Source organism: Lolium rigidum, chromosome 3 (genome assembly GCF_022539505.1).
Source record: "Lolium rigidum isolate FL_2022 chromosome 3, APGP_CSIRO_Lrig_0.1, whole genome shotgun sequence".
Classification (NCBI taxonomy): Eukaryota; Viridiplantae; Streptophyta; class Magnoliopsida; order Poales; family Poaceae; genus Lolium; species Lolium rigidum.
In genome coordinates this window covers 312,694,512-312,713,887 of record NC_061510.1, presented here as the reverse complement: position 1 = coordinate 312,713,887, position 19,376 = coordinate 312,694,512, and the positions used below count along the sequence as shown (strand labels likewise).

General features: G+C 41.3%; 2 protein-coding genes across 7 annotated transcripts; one reads left to right on the top strand and one right to left on the bottom strand.

The window, feature by feature from the left end:
* Window positions 1-9,717: 9,717 nt before the first annotated feature.
* On the top strand, window positions 9,718-12,314 carry LOC124699881 (auxin-responsive protein IAA30-like). 2 transcript variants are annotated; one of them, XM_047232108.1, is made up of 4 exons: window positions 9,718-10,301; window positions 11,280-11,606; window positions 11,703-11,812; window positions 11,844-12,314. In XM_047232108.1, exons 1-4 carry the CDS (start codon window positions 9,973-9,975, stop codon window positions 12,092-12,094), a joined length of 1,017 nt encoding a protein of 338 aa, XP_047088064.1. In that variant the 5' UTR covers window positions 9,718-9,972; the 3' UTR covers window positions 12,095-12,314. The 2 variants fall into 2 exon arrangements, with proteins under 2 accessions (XP_047088064.1, XP_047088065.1); XM_047232109.1 differs by having other exon boundaries at window positions 11,703-11,764; window positions 11,854-11,994.
* Window positions 12,315-13,131: 817 nt separating this feature from the next.
* LOC124703725 (F-box/LRR-repeat protein 17-like) lies at window positions 13,132-19,281 on the bottom strand. Of its 5 annotated transcripts, none has more exons than XM_047235954.1 (11): window positions 18,676-19,281; window positions 17,324-17,425; window positions 16,693-16,837; window positions 16,426-16,610; window positions 16,199-16,303; window positions 15,802-15,899; window positions 15,454-15,689; window positions 15,312-15,378; window positions 15,142-15,227; window positions 13,456-13,532; window positions 13,132-13,378 (listed from the first exon to the last, which is right to left on the bottom strand). In XM_047235954.1, exons 1-10 carry the CDS (start codon window positions 19,212-19,214, stop codon window positions 13,503-13,505), a joined length of 1,593 nt encoding a protein of 530 aa, XP_047091910.1. In that variant the 5' UTR covers window positions 19,215-19,281; the 3' UTR covers window positions 13,132-13,378; window positions 13,456-13,502. The 5 variants fall into 5 exon arrangements, with proteins under 5 accessions (XP_047091910.1, XP_047091906.1, XP_047091908.1 ...); XM_047235950.1 differs by having other exon boundaries at window positions 13,456-13,554; window positions 18,676-19,276; XM_047235952.1 differs by lacking the exon at window positions 13,132-13,378 and adding an exon at window positions 14,633-14,723 and having other exon boundaries at window positions 13,453-13,532; window positions 18,676-19,280.
* Between the last annotated feature and the right edge of the window lie 95 nt (window positions 19,282-19,376).

The following is a 19,376-nucleotide window of genomic DNA, read 5'->3' as shown; positions in this document are numbered from 1 at the left end:
CATTCCATCGTACTCCACTTTGCATCTTCGCCTCTTTGAGAATTCTATATTCTCTTTTCAGTTCCTTCTCTTTTTCTTGGATTTGGCTCTTTTGTATGATAGATATGTAATTTTTGATGAAACTCCTTCACGATTTTGCTACGGGCTTTTGAAGACCATCCGTTTTGACCCGTGAACGGTGTTGTGCTCATGCAGCAGATCAACAAGAGATTTCTCCAAGAGTGATTTCCAAGAGGCTCTTTTGTTTTCTACATGAACCAAGGTAACAAGATGGTTATGGAAAGTGCAAACATGTATATACATCTAAGCGTTTATATTAAAGCGGGTGGACCACATCATGATCATCAAGGCATCATGTTCTGAAAATACAGACATCATATTAATAGAGATGTGTCTCTTATTTTTTACATGGTAGCTGGGTAGAATTGACATGGTAGGTTCCTTCAGCTATCTGCCCATCTTACAACTCCCCAGTGCATCAAACAAAGGAACGGACTTGGTTTTAAACCTATTGATTCTAGGGAATGAAATGACTAGGTTGTCCCAAGGAGCATCTTCTGCTTAAATCATAGACCTTGTATCATTCCATCGTACTCCACTTTGCATCTTCGCCTCTTTGAGAATTCTATATTCTCTTTTCAGTTCCTTCTCTTTTTCTTGGATTTGGCTCTTTTTGTATGATACATATGTAATTTTTGATGAAACTCCTTCACGATTTTGCTACGGGCTTTTGAAGACCATCCGTTTTGACCGGTGAACGGTGTTGTGCTCATGCAGCAGATCAACAAGAGATTTCTCCAAGAGTGATTTCCAAGAGGCTCTTTTGTTTTCTACATGAACCAAGGTAACAAGATGGTTATGGAAAGTGCAAACATGTATAGACATCTAAGCGTTTATATTAAAGCGGGTGGACCACATCATGATCATCAAGGCATCATGTTCTGAAAATACAGACATCATATTAATAGAGATGTGTCTCTTATTTTTTACCTTGAGTTGCCTTGTTAGCCTTCTTTGTCAATCCGACTTGTATTGCCATGAGTTTCCTACCTTGATTTGCATTGTTCACGATCAAGATAAATCTTGGTGAAGCTTTGTTAACCATTAGGGAACCCGTGGTAACTATTGGGGTAGCCTTGCATGCCTTTAGTTGCCATGTTAGCTATATAAAATATCATAAGATAAACATTAAGCATTAATACAATATTCATAACATAAAAAATCACAATTACCCAATTGTACAATTATAGAATTTTTAGAACATAAGCAATTAGAGAACTACAGAATCACACAATTTTTAGAACATAAAAACATTCATAATATCCATTACTGAATTTCTAATGCATAAAAAATACACAACTCTCCCAACAGAGCAAACACCACACACTACTTTCATCCCATGTTTCTAATATTGCACTGTTAACACTGTTGATGAACATCGATTCATGTGAACAAGGTTGCGTGTGTGAGAGAGATTATTTTAACATCCAATCTTTTATGTAGTTGTATTTTGTGCAGACCATATATTAATATATATCATAGCTAGGCAACATTGCGTTTGATTGCTGAAAAGGAGAGTACGAGTTGCCGCCAAGCTGGGATCCTTTGCCTGACCCTTGGAACCTTAGAATCAACCTAGTAAGGTAAATTCTACAAAGTTCTACAGTTTCTTGTTAGCTGCAGTAATAGAAAAATTGGTTGGTTGTGATCATTTCAAGTGATGTAATATAATCATGAGGCTCTTACTGATTCTGAGTTGCAAATGTGTGAATATTTATGTGTTTAATTTGGAGCTCGTGTGTCTATTATATTTACATTTAGTTGTTTAACTTGCAAGCTAAAAAAGTATATATTATTTTTAGTTTTGCAATGGATATGACAATAAGGGATCACATTAGAAAGAGGAAGGATGAGGAAGATGATGATATGACGATGTTCATTTTTCGTGCACTACATATGTTGGATTCTAGGGGAGGAAGAGAGAAGGAACGACGTCATACATTAGTGGTAACAGGCGAGAAAAGGTTCGAGAGCTACTTGAAGGGCATGTGAAGAATTGTAGGGTAGCATTCAGAATGGAGCCTACAATCTTCATGTCATTGGCCAATTACCTTAAGGGGACGGTTTGTTCGTAGAATTAAAGTAGAGGAGAAGTTGTCCTTTTCATGTACATGCTTAGTCATATATGCATCATTTGAGGATCTGGAACTATAGTTTTGAAATAGCAATGATAGAGATCATCACATCATGAAACATCTTTTCAATGTAGACTTAGCAACATGTATTTAAAGCTTCCCAATCCTAATGAAGTACCTTATAAAATTCAGAGTGATTCTGGGTTCTATGTTTACTTCAAGGTGCTTATCTTAAAACTTCTATCTTGTTCAATACTTGCTCTTACAATTTTGAATACAAAATCACACCTAGGTTTATCTTTGTGCAAAATTGTATCGGTGCCATAGATGGCACCCACGTACCTATCTCCATATCTCTTGATGAATCGGCTCCATTTAGAAATAGGAAAGGTAGTCAGAATGTGATGATGATTGGTGATTTTGATAGAAATTTCACTTCCGTATCTGTTGGATGGGATGGATCGACCACTGATGCCAGGGTCCTTAGATCAGCAACGAACATCGCTTTCCATGTACCTGCGGGGAAACTATATCTAGTGGACAGTGGGTATGCAAACCCATCTTCATTCATTGCACCTTACCATGTAGTATGATACCATCTTAAGGTGTTCGGTGCAGATCGTCGAAGACCTCGGAATTATAAAGTGCTATTTAACCACACGCATGCAGTACTTAAAAATGCTATAGAAAAGGCTTTTGGGGTTCTAAAGAAATGGTTTCTGATGCATGTAAAATGCATATATGAACTTTACACTTTATTGACACATATTCCCACATATTTGCAACCTATATGATGTTATTTCCATGTTTTATATTGATTTATGTGGATTTACCAATGATCACGTTTATTTGAGTTATAACTCTACAGAACACGAAAGCCCTGTTTTGTGTATTTTCCCCTTTCACGGATCTATACAGAGTCAAATTGAGCTAGGATTTCGGGGACATCAATATTCACCACGAGAAGCAGCTGGAGCACCTGGACCTCACGGGGAAGGGCCTGAGGCCCAAACGAGTGGTGGTGGCGCGCCCAGTAGGGGGGTGTTCCACCCACCTCTATTTCAACATCGAACATCCAATTCGCTTCATATTGCACCAACCGACTTGGTTTGACCTAAGAAGCCCTATATATATGACCCTCAGGGTTTCCTCGAGGAGAGCGCCGCAGAAACATCGAAACATGAAAACGGAGGCTGCATGAGGGCAGATTGGAGGGGGAACTCCGTCGGAGCCGCTGCCGGAGGGATCTCCACCCTCTCTAACGTCTTCCATATCAAAACTATGATGAAGGGGGACTATTCTACCTCTAGAACATGGGTCGGTGGTAATAGCTTGATCTATTTCTCTCTTGTTTTTCATAGATCTTACTACCATATGAGCAGCTCATATGGTAGTAAGATTTATGAAAAACAAGAGAGAAGAAGATGAAATATCATAGAATAAAGATCCACCACATAGGAACTACATATATGACCATAATAGATCAAGCTACTACCACAAGAGACAACTCTAAGCCAATTCCCCGAGAGTTCGATACAAACTCTCGAGTCACCCTTGTGGGGAAAAAATTCGCTGACTACAATACTCCGATCTGTAGTCCAAACATTGTTAAGTGCTATTAATTTCCCATCCTCAAGGTTTCAACATCTCATAAAATTTGTAACCAAGTGAAGATCCCAATGATTGCAGCCCTATTGCACAATATTAGTAAATCACTCAATGGAGATGAGCAATGGTTGGATGATCACGAATATAACATCCCTCCAGAAAGCTTTGCTGATGGTGATGAGGGAAATGAGCAAGATGACAATCAAGGCAACAATCACAGAGATGTAATAGCACAACAAATGTGGATTGACTATCAAAGGCATAGAAATCAGTGTGTGGTGTTTGCTGTGTTGGGAGAGTTGTGTATTGTTTATGCATTAGAAATTTTGTAAACAATATTATGAAAGTTTTTATGTTTTGAAAATTGTGTGATTCTTTAGTTCTCTAATTTCTTATGTCCAAAAATTGTGCAATTGTATAATTGGGTAATTGTGAATTTTTTGTGTTCTGAAAATTGCGTTACTACTTAATGTTTATCTTATGATATTTCCTAAAGGCAACATGGCAACTAAAGGCAGGCTGCTACCCTAATAGTTACCATGGGTTCCCCAATGGTTAAGCTTCACCAAGATTTAGCTTGATCGTGAACAATGTAAATCAAGGCATGCAACTCAAGGCAACACAAAGCGAGATCGACAAAGAAGGCTAACAAGGCAACTTAAGGTATCAAAGAAGAGATGCAGCTCTATTCATATGCTCTCTGTATTTTAAGAACATGATGCCTTGATGATCATGATGTGGTATGCCCGCTTTAATATAAACGTTTAGATGTATATACATATTTGCACTTTCCATAACCATCTTGTTACCTTGGTTCGTGTAGAAAACAAAAGAGCCTCTTGGAACTCACTGCATGAGTACAACACTTTTAAGTATAGGGGTCAAAATGGATGGTCTTCAGAAGCCTGGAACAAAATCATGAAGGAATTTCATCAAAAATACATATATATCACATAAAAAGAGCCAAATCCAAGAAAAAGAAGAAGGAGCTGAAAAGATAATATAGAATGCTCAAATAGGTGAAGATGCAAAGTGGAGTAGGATGGAATGATACAAGGCCTATGACTGAAGAAGAAGGTGCTCTTTGGAACAACCTAGTCATTTCATTCCCCAAAATCAATACGTTCAAAACCAAGTCTTTCATTTGTTTGATGCACTGGGGGCGTTGGACGATGGGAAAATAGTTGAAGGAACCTACAATGCCAATTCTACCCAGTCACATTGAGAGTGAATTTCCATGATTTGAAGAGACATGGGCTTAGAGTATAGAACAATATGAAGATTTAACAGAACACATCACAATCGAGAATGAAGATGGTAGTGTGACAAGAAATGAGCCAAGGATGGATGAAAATGTTGCAATAACTGACCCAAGGACAAATAAGAGATCCACTACTACAACCTGAAACAAGGAAGAGAATGAGACTAAGAAGCCAAAGAAGCGGAGTATCAATGAGATCGCAGGAAGTATGGACCGGTACATCGAGATGAGGGAAAATCAGTTTGCTATAAAAATTGCTTTGTTGGCAGGTGAGAAGAAGGGTGCCCAAAGTGGAGATTACTCGATCAAGAGGTGAATCTCTAAAATGATGACAATGACATTGTCAACCGATGAGAAGATCGCAACTATTGATACATTCAAAGATCTAGATAATAGAGAAATTTTCTTGAGCTCAAAAGAGGATGATCCCCAAGTAGCTCTAGTTTGGTTAAAGAAAGCAGTGGCCAATCTATCATAAGTGATCTGAAGGCATGTATTTGCAAGCATTTCCACCCCATTTAGTTACCCCTCTTATAGATATGCTACTGGTTCTCTTCATATCTTGCCTTGCAATCTATACAAATTAAGCAGTGGCCAAGCTATCATATTGCTCATGTCTTACCTTGCAATCTACTTTGTGTTACTGTGAGATTATTTTGGAATACCCGTACTGAGATATTTCTGGCAATGTTCGTTGTCCTTGTGATATATTTTTCATATTCAAACTTAAAGGTGCATTCTCAACTTATGATATATTTCTGAACAAATTAACTTTTATGCATATGCTCTATGGCATCTCCTAGATGCTCCTGTAACTCACTGTAATATGAAGAATGGTATCAGTCACATCAAATGATTTGGCGATGCACAACACATGTAGTTCAGTATAAGTTGTTCCTAAGGAAGCCATATTGCAGCTTACAGTTAAATGCATGACAAACACGGTTTTGTACTGACTTCTCTTTGCTGGTTTTGTCACGGTTTAAATCACCTGTTTTTATAACAATGTAGTGTTGGTTATGAAATTAAGCATTTTTGAGGTATCAATTTTATGCATCTGCTGCATGGCGTCTCCAAGATGCTCTTGTAACTCAATGTAATATGAAGAATGGTACCATTCACATCCTTATACTTGTTCTTTGTCTAGATAGAGACTATATGTATTAACTTGCACCCGTCGAACTTTTGTAAATAGGATGGTTGAAGAAAAAAATATATGCAAAGGCGCTTCATGAGTAACACTAAGCCATTGTAGGATCTTAATTAACTTCACAGTTTATTATTTTTCCATTTGCTTTGGCATGTTTCCTTGCTATTATCAAGCCTTTTGTATTGTGTAACGAAATATTGAGACTCTTACGTATTTCGTGCAGGTTAACCTATTGTTGACGTGCAAGGACGCATCAAGAACTTCTATGTTGTCATGTGTTTGGCATTCATGTATGTTGTCATCAAGGATAGCTTCATTTCACCTGATGTCTGGAGTTGTCAAGTGTCACTGAAGTAGCAGCTATATTTTGCTCAAACTTTGCTAGATGATATGAGGATGTTGAGTTTAACTACAATGCAAGGCCTAAAGATGTGTAAATGCAGTGGTGCGGGGAATACCGGGCACTACGGCAACTAGTCAAAGTCCCAATGGCCAGAAGCCGTCGGCAGAATACTCTCTCGGCATAGCCCATTTGACCGTCACCACAGGTGCATCATTTTTCAAAAAAATAATCAAAAAAATTTCAAGGAAACTTTTTGATTCTTGGACAGATTATCTCCAAACATGCTTAATATTAGGTCGAATTACTTACTAATAGTCAAACTTCACACTCGGTCACTACTCCCATCCTAGCACGATTAACTTCTTCGTTCCTTCTAAATGAGCTTTCGGCAAAGAAATTATTCTTTGTTAACAATAATACCCTATCAATCATATTAACCCTTGGGCCATGACATCACTTCTTTATTATTTGAATTCCAAACATTTATTTGACTAAGAACAATGAATACATTATTGTTTTTTAATAATAAATCTAGAATAATAAATTAAATTTTAATTTGATTTTTTCATCAAAAATCTAAAACCTGGAAAAAAAATCCTATTTCTTTTTTTATTTTGAGGATCTAAAAAATTGCAAAAGGATTGTAGAGTTGAAATCGAATGTGACTTTTTGTGTAGATACACTTTCATATAAAAACATTTTCATCAACAGCTGTAAGCAACCGGAAAAGCTTTTACCGAAACATGGCGTCAGTTTACAAAATATATCAAAAACAACCAGAACACATAAAACATGGTTATCTCAAAAGATTTTATTTTTTAAAATTTCTAACATTTTCTTATATTTTTCGAAAACTAAAAACGCGATTCCAAAAGGGTGCGTGGAGCAAAAAAAAATTGTGCCGACAGCAAATCCGTCGGCATTGGGCTCAATAGGAAATAGAAAAGATGTGCCGGCAGCTTTGGCTGAAGAGAAAAAAAGAGAATGCCGTCGGCATAGGCTAACGCCGATGCCTCGCCGTCACGGCGGAGTTCTCTAGGGCCACATCTATGTGCGAACGGCTAAACCTGTGCCAACGGTGCTAACGGCCCCGACAAAAAGCTGTCAGCACAGGATTTAACCATCGGACCCTTACGTTTCGTGTAATGAGGGGGACGCACACACGTGAACCAACTGCGCCGTTTGGACTGCGCGCTACATATTGCGGAATCACTCGACCGTGCACGCGTGCGTCGTTTGGCCGCGGGGCCGTACGCGACATTGTCGGGCACGGTACGCACCAGCTCGCTAGCTTTGCTCTGCCTGCTTAGTTACACCAAAAGGTCACGAGCTCGTAGCCGATTTCATCCGTACAGTTTTGCTACTTTGTACTACTACGGCTTTATTATTCCAGCCAAAACAGCGGCACATGCATGCGTGCAACATCGGCCAATGCCGGAGGGAGCCGGAAGCGTACGTGTGGCGTATGGCGGCGTCAGACACTCCGTACATCACATTCACATCAAGGGACACCTACAACAGTCAGTTGAGTTCAGCTCCCGTGCATATGCACCAAATCGAGTGAACCAGCTCCACCACCGGTCACGTGCTCCACAATCCGAGCGTTCAACACGGAAATTAGCATGATTAAGCTATTTGGGCATCTCCACCTCGGCATCCGTGTCCGTGATGAGCGTCTTGTTTCACTCGTTAAATTCGGAATAGAAGTTGTTGAAGTTGAAGTTTGGCAGCTCGAGCTCCTCATCGAACTACGGCGGGGCTACGGGCTCGGGCTGTGGCAGCTCTAACTCTGGTGCCAGAGTCGCGCGGCATTGTTGAGAGTGTGTAGGGGAATCCGGCGGTGGTGGGGTGGCGAATGTGGCGGAGTTGGGCGGAGAGGGCACACTAAATAGAAGGACGGAGCTAGTGTATGCATTTACGGCGACGGTATTCGAGGAGTCTCTGCATGGGGAATCGGTAGGTTCACTAAAGACAGTGACCCACCGCCGAGCATTCGAGGCGTCACATTAAAAAGGGGTCCACCAGTAATGTCGCTGCCATGTTGATCCGGCCCCTAAAATCCGATGTGGTGTGGGGTGCCGGCGCGCCCGTTCTACGCCCTATGTGAAGGGGCCGGTACGGGGTTGCCGGCGCTTCTGTTATACTCCAAAATTAGCCGGAGTAATTTAATTTAGTAACATTGAATTTCCATGTTACCCAACGTCCTATTTCATGTGTTTTATACCCTTTCATTTACCAAATAAAGTTCCTAAGGGAATTCCCGTTGCACCCTCGTGTGTCATGTACTTCTATTCTTCTAGTACTCCGTATATTTAATGGGACAACACATATGCCACCTAGTCACCCTCTTTTGCAATGATAACAATTTGGACAACAAAAATATAAGAAAAAATTCACAAAAACAATACACTGATTTTTTGTGTGTATTACTATGTCAACACACCATTATAACCTCATATAGCCAATCGAGATTGAATGTGCAATGCTCATTTTTTTCTGATATGTAAATTAAGTGTCAGACAAGGTATGAACTTTCTTCTGAATCTTTTTTTTCTGGGGTCCAATATCACCAAACTTGGAATTCTCCTACGAATAATTTCCTAAAAAATTATGAAGTTTTCTCATCCCCTTTTATCATTGAATTTTATTACTAGATTAGAAAGCAGCTTAAAATGCATATTGTCATATTGATCCTTGTATCTAACTGAAGGGTAAGATTGGTTGGTTCTCACCAAAATCGCACTGTTTTATTTATTTGGTGTGTTTTATGTGCTTTCCAAATGGGCAACTCGTGAAACTCAACATCTTCCTTTAGCATAGGTTGTGCAAGTACTAAGGAAGGTTGATTGCAAAGGTGACTATCATTGTCTTGTTAGAAACTCCATATGCAATAAGGACATAATTGTTTGTGATTCAACTTAATTGATGAGGTTGTTAAGTAGATCAGATTAGATGGCTAAGATGATTTACATATATATATACTTGCATCGCAAATACTATTGTTCTGGAAAAAAAAGGAAAATCTTGCATCTGCGTGGATTGATGCATACAACCATTTTCGCAAATAATATAGATATAAATTACTAACTAACAAGTAATATCAACTGAGGGGTATGTACATATTGATAATGACATGCATGATAACACTATTTCGGGATGGACAGTGTCCTATTTAACTTATTTTGCAGTGAAATGGGCAAAAAAGGCGGCCATACTGCATTCACGTATCCTGTCCATACTAGGAAGGCTAGTGCTTATACAGGGATCTCCATTATATACGCCACTTCCGGCAAGAGGAACCAAACTCTTCTTTAACCATCCACCCGCCATTATCATTCCTTCGCCCCCTCTTTATCTATTTGTGTTCACAAGACAAACAGCAGCACGAGGAGAAGCAGACACACGAAACGAAAGCAAAATAGCAAGGAGCCAAGAACCCAAGAGCTAGCTGTTGCTGCATTGGAGCAGGCGATCAATGGCGGGCCTCGGGTTCGAGGAGACCGAGCTCCGGCTAGGCCTGCCCGGCGGCGGCAAGGACGCCGAGGAGGCGGGCTCCACTGTGCGAAGCTCCGGAAAGAGGGGCTTCGCGGAGACCATCGACCTCAAGCTGAAGCTCGAGCCGGCGTCAGCAACCGCGCCGATGGCGGGTGACGAGCAAGTGGCCGACAGTGTTGCGGCAGCCGAGCAGCAGCCTTCTCCGGCTGCTGCTACCGCCGCCGTCGCCGGTGATGGGCAGATGAGGCGGTCACCGAGCCAGAGCAGTGTGATCATCAGCTCGGACCCCGAGAAGCCGCGCGCACCCAAGTAGGTGTTCATCCTCGTTAATCTGAATTGAATAAATTCACTTAATCTGCATACTCACATAGCAGTCTTAAAATTTAAGATCATTTCGTCTTCTCAAAGGAGATGACACGGTACACTTACAACTTTGTTGGGACGAATATGATTTCATCAACCTAAATCTTAAGCGAAGAAACCACTTGGTCTAACATTGGTTTTTAGTACGAGCAAGAATCAGCATGGTTCATTTTAGCAGGAGTCCTGTTCATTGCACGGGCCTTATTGTTATAGGTTTCTTAGATAAAGTTCATCTTCAGAAAGGAGGAATTTCAGTATCTGCAAAAAAATCTTCCTGTGATTCAAACAGGCTTCAGCGCAGAGCGCACAAATTTTAGTGCTACAAAGCAGGTGTAGTACTTTTGGATCTGCAATTTGGATCCAAACTGGATACGCTGGTGCAGTGATCAATGCAACGACGAAGAGACTACAAGAACATGTGGGGGCAATGCACTGGGGAGAACCGCAGCTAGCTAGTGCCCTGCCGACACGATAGAAAGGGTGCTCTTTTCGCCTGCCAAATGTCTCTGCACGTCCACTTAGCCATCATCGTCACCACCAGACTACCAAGAGTCTTCAATATACCGCTACTACACCGTAGGTGGCTAATTCTCGGTCGAATGAGAACTAACTTAGCTAATTTCATTAAATCTTAGTTGCAACCTATGTTGAAACTTATGACTAGCATAAGTTAGCAAATCTAACGGTAGAGAGCATTTTTTCTCAGTTGAAACCTCATTCGAATCACGATGCAATGAGTTAACTTACCACTCACTTGCTTCTCAGCTAGATGAAAACTAGCAAATCTGATTATTTATTTTTGGTACAGATTAGGATGCATACAGGGACAAGAATACGGCACCAGATTAACTTCTCAATAATATTTGATAGTATTGTTTTTCATCTGAACACAGTTAGTAATTCATTCTCGTTTGGTGCGTCCAGGGCGCAGGCGGTGGGATGGCCGCCAGTCCGGTCCTTCCGGAAGAACATCATGGCCGTGCAGGCGGACAAGTCGGCTGCGGCGCTGGTGAAGGTGAGCATGGACGGCGCGCCGTACCTGCGCAAGGTGGACATCGGCGCGTGCAAGAGCTACGGGGAGCTCTCCAAGGCCCTGGAGAAGATGTTCAGCTCCTCCACCATGGCCGGCGGCTCCCAGGGGATAATGAACGACGAGAGCAAGCTGGTGGACTTGCTCAGCGGCTCCGACTACGTGCCCACCTACGAGGACAAGGACGGCGACTGGATGCTCGTCGGGGACGTGCCATGGGAGTAAGTGCATCACTGCGAAGCTCCGTCAAGACCAATGACATTGTTGGTGTTGTTGCTAATCTCTTCTTCTTTGTCTGCTCTCCTGTGGAATTGCAGGATGTTCGCGGCATCCTGCAAGCGCCTCCGGATAATGAAAGGGTCAGAAGCCATTGGCCTAGGTGAGGAGCTTTTATTTCAGATTTTACATGCTTCACCACCGGTGCTAACTTGTTGATGCAATGCTGTTTCTTTCATCTTGATATTTCAGCGCCAAGGGCAATGGAGAAATGCAAGAGCAGAAGCTGATCGATGAAGGAAGGATGTTCATTTCAAGATTTGCTCAAGTCTGTAGTCTGTACCATAATATGATATACCGTCTACTGTCTATGATCCGGTTAAGTTCCTATCGCCCGGATCAGCGTTTTGAAGTATTACCTGCTATTTTCTGTCTTGTTGTCTGTATATGGAGTATAGTATTACCTCCCATTCCAAAATATAAGCCTGTTTAGCTTATCTTTCGGAATGGAGGTAGTAGTATGTAAGAAAGATGTCATCGGCATGTCACTGTTGCATACATACGCCTTTTTCTTTTCTCCTGCCATCTTCCTTTCGCACACAGGAAAGGTGGCAGATGTCCTTCCCATTATCAAAACAAAAAAGGTCAGATAGTGCTGCCCGTTCCACTGCAGGGATCTTGCAGTTTGTCCAACAGCAGTGCTCAATCATCATGATGCCGTTGGACAAATAATCCCCTATCGGCCTTGTTTAACTAGTATGAAGCTGCTAAGCTGTGTCCAGATTCAGTGGCGTGCACACAGGAAACAATGCCAATGTTTCGTGCGCTGGTGTGATGCCTACTCGAAAACGCACATCCCCTTGTTTAACTAGTACTACCTCTAAGCCAGCTAAAGGAGGAGACATGCCATGTGCGCAGAGATAGAGGATCGTGCTCTTGTACAAGTTTCTGTGGTTAGGAGGCATCATACGTTGTTTTGCATAGCTGTATTCTATGTCAAGGTGCAATATATTGTTCCTAAGCAATTGACTTGGTGCTAGGTTGGCAAAAATGAATTGTCATTATTTGCAGCAGCTTCAGGCTACTCCCTCCATGCTGTAGGTGAATATTATTATTGTATCCAAAAGGTATTTGCAAGTTAAAGCTATGCTACGTTAACATATTTTATTTGTCGATCTTGTGTCCCCTTGTAATAATGATGTGAAGATTTAAATAATCTAGTGATTATCAAATACTCCAACTAGACCAAACAGAAGAATCTTGCATTATTCTCTTCTAGCAATTCAACAAGTAGCATGATAGTAAGATTGTGGATATTAAAGAGCTAACCTTCTAGGTTTTCTTCCCCTCAACTGAAGAGCATTCCAGCAAGCATCTCGGCTCAATAACAGGAAAAACTTGGTTTACATGTCTGCACTAAGCAGCACAGATGAACATGCCAAGTAGAACAGCCCACATGATTCAAACCTTTATTGTCACAAGAACAAATACAATATGGCTACATACTAGGACAGGCAGAGTACACTGATGGAAACCCAAAACCAATTGATACAATTTTCAATTCCAGGTAGCAGCTTATACAACACGCAAAATACATATATTATGGGTTTGGAGGTACATGGACAAATAAATAATATTCACCGGTGCATAATTTCACAAATCAGAATGTGCAAAATGCTCAGTTCTCTAGCTATGGTTATGTCATTATTAATCAAGAATCAAGATGAATGGTGCACCCTGCCCGCCTTAATCCAATCACTCTTTTGTCCTCCGGTGACTGAAACAAACAAAAGAGTGAGCAGATGCCCTGATATGATGCTTAGTTGATACATAAGATCATGAAATGATGCTTGCCTGTTTTTCTGGGAACTCTGAGAGTTGAACCCGCTTTGAACCATCTGCTAGCCGCTTGCAAGGAAGATGTGGTTCAGCTGCAGCGAACTCATTCAGAACCTGGCAAAATTTGTGGCAACATTGGAAAACGAAAAGGCAGGGGTAATGCTCTTCCAATTTTGACTAAGTGACAGCTCAGATGCAATTTCCTAATGGTAACTTGGTCAAGTTTCTTAAACCGTATCAGTTAATTTGGTGGGTGCAATAAATACAAGTCCAGCAACGTTTGTTAAGTGTGCTTGAAATTATTGCAACTCAAAATAGTTTGTTTGCTTGTTTCAGTTTTGAGCTTTCAAACCAAATTGTATTTATATTACATATTTGTTTTACATGACCAATTGCCAATTGCCAACTGCCAGTAACATTGTGCTATCACAAAAAAAAAGTTGGCTACCAGCTACCAGCGAGTTTACCACCAAAAGTTTTGCTCTCTACTCTGAAATCCCCAACCTGATAGGAACAAAAGCTCAAAACATCAGGAGACTAATGAGTGTAGCTGGGCTGCGGGTGTACAGGCTGTACTTTAGTAGTAGCCTCCACATATGCTGTTTGGGCCTGGTAGACATAGGAAGTTGAAGGGCCCAAGATGTCACCTAAGTCCACTATATCTGTTTTAAAAGGAATATGGAACATCATCAAATGATCGCAGGTCCATATGAACCTGGGCCAAAAAACCATGGGAGTATGTTTTGGAAGATATGTGAACCTGCAAATTTTGGAGACAAATTATGATTGTTTCTATGGTTGTGCCACATATTGTGTAGATTTACGATACTATACCCTTCTAGCTTGTTTTTTTCAAATGCATACCACACAAATGGCCAGTTTTTCTGCCAAAAAAATCATGTTCGTAATTCGTCTTGCAACGTTCGTGTACTTTTATTTTCTGATTTTTATACAACATTAAAGTGGTGTATTTTGATTATTTTTAAACACACCAGCAGAATCCGCACTTAGAATGCTACTATAATGTGGTATTTTTTATGCAGGGCACAAGGACTGCTTGCAGTCCGTTAAGAGATAAAGCGTTTGTTATAAACCCTTAGGCTACAACATGGTTACATGCTACACAGGGCAGACCGTTATTATGTATATGCACCATGTCCAATAATATGATTCCTAAGCTAAAGAAGCTTACAGCCTGATGCACCTTCAGCTTCATGGCTTACTCCTTGCTAGACTCCATTTGATACACATTGCTTCATTAGATTCTTTCTGTTTATCAGTTTCTGAAGGGAAAAACCAAATCAAAAACCAAAAGCCAAAGTAAATTATTTTTCCCACCAAATCGGAAACACAACACTATTTTCTTACTGCGTTTTTCAGTTCAAAGAGTAAGAACTTTATCAGTTTCGGTATGTTTGGTACTTCAATTAAGTCTAATTATGCTCATGTTTACATCTATCAGTTGAGTCAAAAACAATGGTGAGCAAGAATCTTAAACAATATGCAACTAATTCTGTGATAACATATCCACCACTAGATGGTAAAAAAAAATCCGCTTTCTGCTTGCTCCTAGCAAACGATTTGCTGCTTAGAATTTTAAACATGCCCGTATAATCACCTTGAAATTACTGGCTAAGGTGAGAAGCTCGAGCTGAAACAAAAATTTACTTGGAAGTGAAAAATGGTTTAACAAAGTAACACCTGGTTTCTGATTGCACCAATCAACATATCTTGACATCCAAACACATGCACATTCTTCAAATTTGGGCATTGTAGTAGCAACCGCTCTGTCGAAAGTATTCAAAATTATTGACAATTATAACAATAGTTACCAACAAGACAACCTGGTGAACAAGAGAACGGCATAATACCTGGGTGTAGATTTGTACAGGAGTTGAGATTCAGATCAATCAACTCTGGACATTTCACATACAAAGCCTGCCATATGTAAAATTAGTGATGGCATATACAAGGATTTCAATGAATTCCTGCTAGCAAAATTTGAAGGCTTACATCTAATGCTGAACAGCCCCATAGACTAAGCTTCTTCAAATTCTCATGCTTTATAATAAGCTTTTGGCGCATAGGTTGCTTTTTTAAGGTGGGTAATTTTGGGCACAATCTAATCCTTCCATTAATTTCACCAAAATATGCCCCCTGTTTTTCGTTCTGCAGGTTAGAACGTAAGCTCATTCCACAGTCCATGAGCTGAAGAAGTGGCAATTGTGCTGTTGCGGCTTGGATTCCACCTAAAAAATCACATAGGTGGATTATTAAAAGTGGAGCACACAATGGTTGACTGGCAAATTCATTTTTACTGTACCAGAAATAATAAACCATGGGAAGAAATATGAGGCTTACTTGTAGTAATATTTGGGCAAAGAGCAAGGAGCAGCCTCGATAACGTGTGAGGGTACGCCTTGCAGATCATCCCAACACCATTATCACTGATGCTAGATCTGCAGTACAATCAGAACAGGTATCTGCATAAGCTAATTTGACGTAGCTCCCCATAGGAAACACATAATGTAACCACTGTTCAAAAAATCGTCCGATTCAACGATTAATCGGCTGATTAATCACTACTTGATGGTCACTGATTACCCGATAAACCCATTTATCGCCCGATTAATCGGCCAATTTGCCTATTTATCGCTAATCGCCTGCCGACCGAGTTGACACCGATAAGCGATTTCCTCAACATTGCATGTAACTCCATAATTTAGTTTTATACCCAAAGAGATATATTGGAGCTTACCCACTTAAATCAAGCATATCCAAGTTTGCGCATGATCGAACAATAGATGCAACAGCTGCATCTGATACTTTTGAACCTAGAATCAAGGATAGCATGCACAAGCCCCTGATGAAGAAATAGTGAGACTGGGATTTAGAGGACACAATTTAATAAAATTAGATTTCTAATGAGAAGACAACTAAAATAATATAAGATCCAATAAGATTATGCTGGGAGCGTGGTGGTACCTGAGGTTGGCATTCTCCAGAGCAGAGACAGCTTCATTAGATAGTTGAACTGATGATATGTGCAAATTTCTTAAGTTGGGGCATGAATGACCCAAGCCATCCACCAATGAAACCAGATCAGTACAATCATTACTTTGTTGCGTGAAACACAGCGAAAGCTCACTCATATTAGGGCAGTTTATGACCTAAAACAAATTCACGGTCCAATGAATTCATGCACAAAATATAATTGTTATTACTGTAGATAGTACGTGAACACAGCATTACCGATTTTGAAAGGGAGCAAAGGTCTGATAGCCAAAGAACCTCAAGGCTTGAAGAGCTTAGATTGATAAAACCAAGATTAGAGCAACCACCAATTTTTAGAGATGAGAGAGAGTGCTTCTCTGAAACAAGTCGACTTAGCTCCTCTCTGTTAGAATAGAACAACTTCATTTAATATGGGAGCTGAACATGGAGATTGTGCAAATATTCTACAAAATTGCACGACATTTATATTTCAAAATCAACAATATTCAACACGACTTGCATGGCAAGAAAGTGCGAGATAAATGGTTTATTGCAAGCATAACATAACATGGTGTCACTATAATAAGCAGAGACAAAAATATTAGCTACATTGCATTTCATATGTAAATTCCAAATTACAAATCATCATATATAAGATGAAACTAAAATCTTGGCTTGACTGTATCTAATCTTACAATGCAATGGATACATGAGACGCACCACTTGCAAATAAAGGTAAGACCCCTTTAAAACTAATTATTCAAATTGTAACAATGCAATCATATTTGATATAAAATAGTGTAAACTAAATCATTAAATTTCAAAATGACTATATAAGTTTCAACTATTGTTGTGAATGCTTAAGTGACGCTGGAGATATACAACATACCCAGTCATGCTGTTGACTGCCTTGTCAGCCATGGTGATCTCCAAAGTTTCTAAACTTGAGCAGGAAAATGCAAGACATGACAGCATAGTGGCATCAACATCACTGAATCATAAATGAACAAAGATACATCTCGTCAGTGGAACATCTTTTCATGGCATAGGAAACAAACAAAGGAGGACTGTAGCTACATTAATTATCACCACAGCCAGATCAAAACTATCCATTCCTGCATCGACTTAAGCGCATATGATAATTTCACTATAAATAAGCTTCGCCAAATACAAGCAAGACAGAGAAACTTATTCCAAATCACCAAAGCTAGATTAAGCATGTCACTTCGACCGTATCCAGAATACCACAAGGTGTTTACTTCTCTTTTTAATCAACTTTAAGTGCACCTAATAATTCACAACATAAGCAAACAATTGGATGGGAATCCTTCAGGAGACACTGAAGACAAGCGGTCTTGTCCTGTCGTCGGCAAGGTCGTTCTCATTTTTTTCATGTTGTGCACCAACTGCACACAGCAATGGCGCACATAGAATTCTAAAATCAAATGGTGATATACATAATCTTATAATGTTACGGATAACCATCGATGGTCGACGACCTGTGATCATCTGATCATGCTTATATATAGAATAATGGGCCTTGCAACGACAACATCAGTCAGGATAAGCAAACTTATCAATCATAAGTTTGATTAATCACAGCAAAGAAGAGTTGGAAAAGACAAAAAAAAAATTGTTTGGCACTGCGAATAGATGGATATATTCCTTGTATGCAGAGAAATTCAGCAATGACCATTATGAAACGACTGGTATGAGAAACCCATCCCTTACAAAGTTTCCTACACCTGCATGATATGAATCAACTATCCAAGCACAGCTCAAATTCAGTCTCTAGAAGACAAAGATATTTTGTCCACAAATAAAAGAAATTGTTATCTTTCACAAACAAAGCTAAAAAGGACACAAACAATAATCAGCATTTTCTATGATACCCTTAAGTTTGATTAAGTTGCTATGCCTAAACACAAATATCCCTTGGATTAGGGATATCCAGGAATAAACATCCTGCAGCTGGTATCAGACCCCTTCAACTAAGTTAGTCATTCAGAAAGTCACGTTCTTGATATTACTATGGTCAATTTTGTTTTTTAGGGATATATATACTGGTAGCAATTCGTGTTTTACTAGCCAGCCTTTAGCAATAATTAAATAGCGTATAGCAGTAGGTCATGGCCGGAGCAGCGGCGGACGAGAGATCCAGCACCGATCCCCCCGCGGGGCTCGCAGATCGCGTCAAAATTTCATCTTCCCGGGCAAGATTCGCCCAGATTCGTGCCTCACCTTTGCATGTGAAGCAGGAGGCGCGCGAGCGCGGCGCAGCGGGGGAGCAGCGCGGCGACGAGGCCGGCGCCGGCGGGGCGGAGGCGGAGCTCCTCGGCGGCGCGCCAGACGCGGGCGGCGCAGTCCCGCCAGGCGCGGCTGACGGCGGCGGCCTCGAGGACGCCCCGGGGGCCGAGCCGCCGCAGCACCTCGACGACGACCTCGGTGGGCACGGCCCGGCCGCCGAGGTCCATGGAGGAGTCGGAGTCGTCGTCCTCGTCCATCGGGTCGTCGTCGTCGCCATCGAAGGAGAGGGCGTGGTCCGGCCGGGGCTTCTTGTCCGGGGAGGTGGGCGTGGTGTCGTCGAAGGAGAGGGCGCGGCGGAGGGTGGTGCCGGCGGCGGCGGGTCCGGAGGAGGTGGATGGGGAGGGGGAGGCGGGGGCGGGGGAGGGGAGGTTGCAGACGTGGCCTTTCTTGGGCTGGCCGCATCTGCCGCAGTTGTAGCTGCCCCGCGTCTTGGGGCGCGGCGGCGGGGGCGGCTTGGTGGGCAGCGAGGACATGGTTAGGGTTTGGGAGACGGAGCCCCGGCGCGGCTAGGGCAGGGGGCGGGTGGGGAAATAGTGGGATTGAGGACGAGATTGGGTTGGCGCCATTTTTTGGGGACGGCAACGCACGGCACAAGAAGAGGAGACCTCGGACCAGATGAGGTGTGCCTGTCCGTG